Genomic DNA, 4,443 nt, shown 5'->3' with positions numbered 1-4,443 from the left:
CATAAGATAAAATAGAGCTCTAGTTAAATAGATCTCTAATAATCTAATTAGAGATGTCAATTTGACCTCAAATTGCATATGACAAGTCAATTCACCGTATGCACCGTTCCTAATAAGTTGGACAAGACAATTATAAAGAAAGCCTAAACAAGTTCAAATTGTCTTTGTGCCTAAACAAGTTCAAATTGTCTTTGTCAACACAAGTGTTTGACAAAATAATCAAAATCAAAATCAAAATTGAAAGAAAACGCCTTTAACAAAAACAAAGAACCAAAATCTTTCCTGTTGAAATTGAATGAAGTAAATCTGAAATTTTTCTAAGGGTTGGCTTTTCTGTTTCTTTTTTCAAACGAAAGCTGTAAAACTAAGTATCATAGTCTGTACAAGGAGGTATCACATCATCTTATCATAAACTCTAAAAAGAAAAGACATATTCTATCAACTCCTAACAAAAGATAAGAGATCAAACAGAGATAAGCTCTATGAAACTCAAGACCCCAAAAGCTGTAACTCCCATTTTCCTTTTTCCTAAGAAAGAACTTCAAATGAATGTGAGGCACTATTGAATTTTGGCTCAAGTACTGAAGCAGAAGCAAGGCCAATGAGAAGCTTAATGACTTCAGTTGAATCATCAAGATAGTACTTTGCTGTGCTTGGCTTCTGGCCTACTGTGCAGGCAAAGACTTCAGCTATGGCTGGTAGAGAGGAGGGGTTCGAGGATGACCGGTAAATGGACTCGAACATGTCCTCATCAGAGCGGTCGTCCCCTATGCACAGCACAAAATCTGGTGACCTGCCATTGCTTTGCATAGTTGATATGAGGCTTTCAACAGCTCTGCCTTTACTCACACCCTGAATAGTACCACACACACAAAAAAAGTTCAAGGAATAAACTAAGTTCTATGACAACATTATGGAATGTTTCAGAACAGATTATGGATTTATTTACCTGAGGCTTTACTTCCACTATATGTTGACCTCTGGTGACCACAACAGGCTCATTTGCAAGAACACTCTCAAGATGGTCAAGAAGCTCCTTGGCCTGAGATGAGCCAAAATGAGGGTCAGCATCTTGGTGGTGCCAAACCAATGCACTTTCTTTCTGTTCTATAAAAGACCCATCTGTTGCCTCAGTATAAAGTTCCATTACTGGAACTGCAACCCTTCTCCAATCAAAGTCCACTGCTAAGGAACAAGTTTCCCATGAAGAACTACTATTCCACCTAAAGAAATTTGAGCAAACACAATATTAGCAAAGAGAAAAAATGGTGTCAAATTCATCAACTATGTAGAAAGCCAAATAAGTTCTTACCTTGTAAAGTAGCCATGCTCAGCTGAAATACCCAATTTCTTACATGGTGCAAACCATTCACTGAGTGGCTCCCTCCCTCTTCCACTAGCAATGAAGACAACATTTTTAGGATCATCACATAAGCAATTCAATAGAGAGATGATTATATCAGAAGGAGCTTTGTTAACCGAAGCTTGTGACTTAATAGTACCATCATAGTCCAATAGTATCAACCTACTAGTTGTGTTTCTATAAGCAGAAACTATATGTTCCAATGAGAGCTTTCTGAAATTTGGTCCCAAAGCCACAACTCTAAATCCTAAACCAAACCCAATTCCCCAACACCTCTTAGAGTAATGATCTTTACAAGCTCTCTCAAGGTCTTGATCAAAACTCTTAGCCCAAAAGGCCACATCATGAGAATTAATGTACTTGTAATGCTTCTCATGGCGAAGCCTCTTCTCCATCTCCGGCATACAAATGGCCAAATTCAAGGCATCAGAGACAGCCTCAATGCTCCATGGATTGACCCGAATGGCGCCACTAAGAGAAGGCGAACAACCGATGAATTCGGACACAATTATAACACTCTCCTTGGGATTTTCAGCAACTCCCAATGCCTTGTTCAAAACAGGGCTCCCCTGCCTACAAACAGTGTACTTATAAGGCACCAAATTCATACCATCTCTGACACAATTCACTACACAGCACTCAGCTATGGCATAGAACGCAGCCTTCTCTAATGTCGTAACCTGTCTTTTGATGAAAACAATTGGCTGGTAACCATCTTCACCATACTTTTGGTTAATCTCTTCAGCAATGGAGTTGCTCTCGTTCTCAACATCTTGAACATCTTTGCCTTGGCTTCTTGCAGGGTTAGTAATCTGAATTAAAACTACTTTACCTCTTAAGTGAGCATGCTCTTCCAAGAGTTGACCCATTGCCAGAAACTTCAAGCTAATACCTTTAAACAAATCCATGTCGTCGACACCCAAAACGACAATCTTTCCGTCGTATTCTTCTTTCAATTCCCTGACTTTTTCTGCAGTTTCAGAAAGAGACAAAACAGATTGAAGCTGACCCATATGGATCCCAACTGGTAAGATCTTAATACCAACTGTTCGACCATAGTACTCGAGCCCAATATAACCCCTTTTCGACTGGTAATCCAAACCCAACATCCGACTACAACAGGACAAGAAATGCCTGGCGTAATCGAACGTGTGAAACCCAATAAGATCACAGTTCAACAGACCCTGGAGAATCTCGTTACGAACAGGCAGAGTCCTGTAGATTTCAGACGAAGGAAAAGGGCTGTGGAGGAAGAAACCGAGTTTGACTCGGTGGAATCGTCTTCGGAGGATGGTGGGGAGGATCATGAGATGGTAATCGTGAACCCAGATGAAATCCTCATCTGGATTTATGACCTCCATGATTTTATCGGCGAAGGACTTATTAGCCGAGACGTAGGCTCGCCATTGGGACTTATCGAACCTGGCTCCGTGGCTAGGCGAAATGGGCAACATGTAATGAAACAAAGGCCAGAGATAGTGTTTACAGAATCCATGGTAGAACTTGTCCCGAGTCTCGGACGACAAGAAAGTCGGGACGCAACGAAACCTGTCGAGGAGAATTTGGGATACCTCGTCCTGCTCCGGAGCTTCGATCTCGACTTCGAGACAACCCACGTAGATTACTTCGACTTGGGGACCGAACCCGTCTTTGAGTTGTAGTACGAGGCTGTCCTTGTCCAGTTCAAACGACCATTTTGAGGTCTCGGCGTTTCTGGTCGCTCGTATCGGTAGCTGGTTCGAAACGACGATACGTCGCTCTTGAACGGCGACGGAGGACGTAGGAGACGAGACGTCGCCGTTTTCGAACTCCGACGGCGGTGATATCACACCGGGCATAGTCATGAGTCTTGGGAAGCGATTCATAGCCCAAAAATCATCAATGGAAAGCAAATTCAACTGGTCCAAACGCGATGATCCCGATAGCATAATGACCAGAGAAGTGAAAACTGGATCCTTTATAAAAATTCGATTTTGATAATGGGATTGGATACTTTTCAATCAAAGATTTGAATTTTTTTTTTTTGGTTTTCATATATGGGTGTTGCAGAGATAGATGAATCTAGGAGTAATGAAAATCAAGGACGTTGTTGATACACCTTCCATAATGGAGAGAGAAAGAAAAATCTCTTTCTCTTAATACGCTCTTTTTTTTTTCTCTCTCTTAACTATAAAAATTTGATTTTTTATTTTTAAATTTTGAATAAGTAATTGGATAAGAACGAAATGGTAGAGATGAAATTTGAGTTTTTTTTTTTTTTTTTACATATATATGGATAGATATGGTTAGTACGTAAGCAAAAGGTGGGTCGATCTAACGGTGGAGATTTGATTGGGCGTAGATTGTGTTCTTTATCGTATACAGTGTGGTCGACTGTAGTGGATAATTGTTGTTCTAACTATATCCGACTTGTTATTCTAACTTGCTCTCGTTTGTTTTCTTAGTACATTTCTTGTTTTTTTATTCATTAAAAAGGTTATCTTTGGCTTTTGAATATTTTGTGATAATTGAATAAGGATAAAATTTATATTTATGGAAATGTCATAAATTGCCATCTTGGTTTGTTATTTTGTTTGGATTTTTTTTTTAAATAAAAAGAAAAACACTAAATTCCCTTTTATATGTCAATTAATTTCTTACAAATACTCCATTACTCTTTAAAAAAAATTGTCATCACCAGCTTTAGAAGTTATTTTACCTTAATGAATTTAATAAATTATATATATTCACATAAATAATATTTTAAACTTTGTATTTGAGCAAAATATACGTTTGAACTCTATGTTTTTACCTACCCCAAATTTTATAAAATAAATCAAATCGTTACTCTAGATTTCATTTTGATGAAAATATTTTGAAATATAATATTTCATTATTTACTTTTCTAACATATATTTTTTTTATCTTAACTTAATAATTAATTTTAAATAAAATACTATTTTCATTCGTGTTACAAAACTAAAAATATTAAAATAAACTGGGATTATTTTTTCAGATATTAAAATTTTATTGTCTATTTTTTCGAGACATCTTTGTCACATGTCGGCCAAAAGTTTAATAATCTGGCTCATGGATTGGCA

At 37.7% G+C, this 4,443-nt stretch overlaps 1 protein-coding gene across 1 annotated transcript; it reads right to left on the bottom strand.

The window, feature by feature from the left end:
- Positions 1-267: 267 nt before the first annotated feature.
- On the bottom strand, positions 268-3,583 carry LOC133783060 (probable alpha,alpha-trehalose-phosphate synthase [UDP-forming] 11). The gene is made up of 3 exons (XM_062222591.1): positions 1,313-3,583; positions 950-1,223; positions 268-852 (listed from the first exon to the last, which is right to left on the bottom strand). The coding sequence occupies exons 1-3, from the start codon at positions 3,289-3,291 to the stop codon at positions 529-531; spliced, it is 2,577 nt and encodes an 858-aa protein (XP_062078575.1). The 5' UTR covers positions 3,292-3,583; the 3' UTR covers positions 268-528.
- Between the last annotated feature and the right edge of the window lie 860 nt (positions 3,584-4,443).

This window comes from Humulus lupulus, chromosome 6, assembly GCF_963169125.1.
Source record: "Humulus lupulus chromosome 6, drHumLupu1.1, whole genome shotgun sequence".
NCBI lineage: Eukaryota > Viridiplantae > Streptophyta > Magnoliopsida > Rosales > Cannabaceae > Humulus > Humulus lupulus.
Note: the sequence above shows the minus strand (reverse complement) of the source record. Positions and strands in the feature narration are given on the sequence as shown.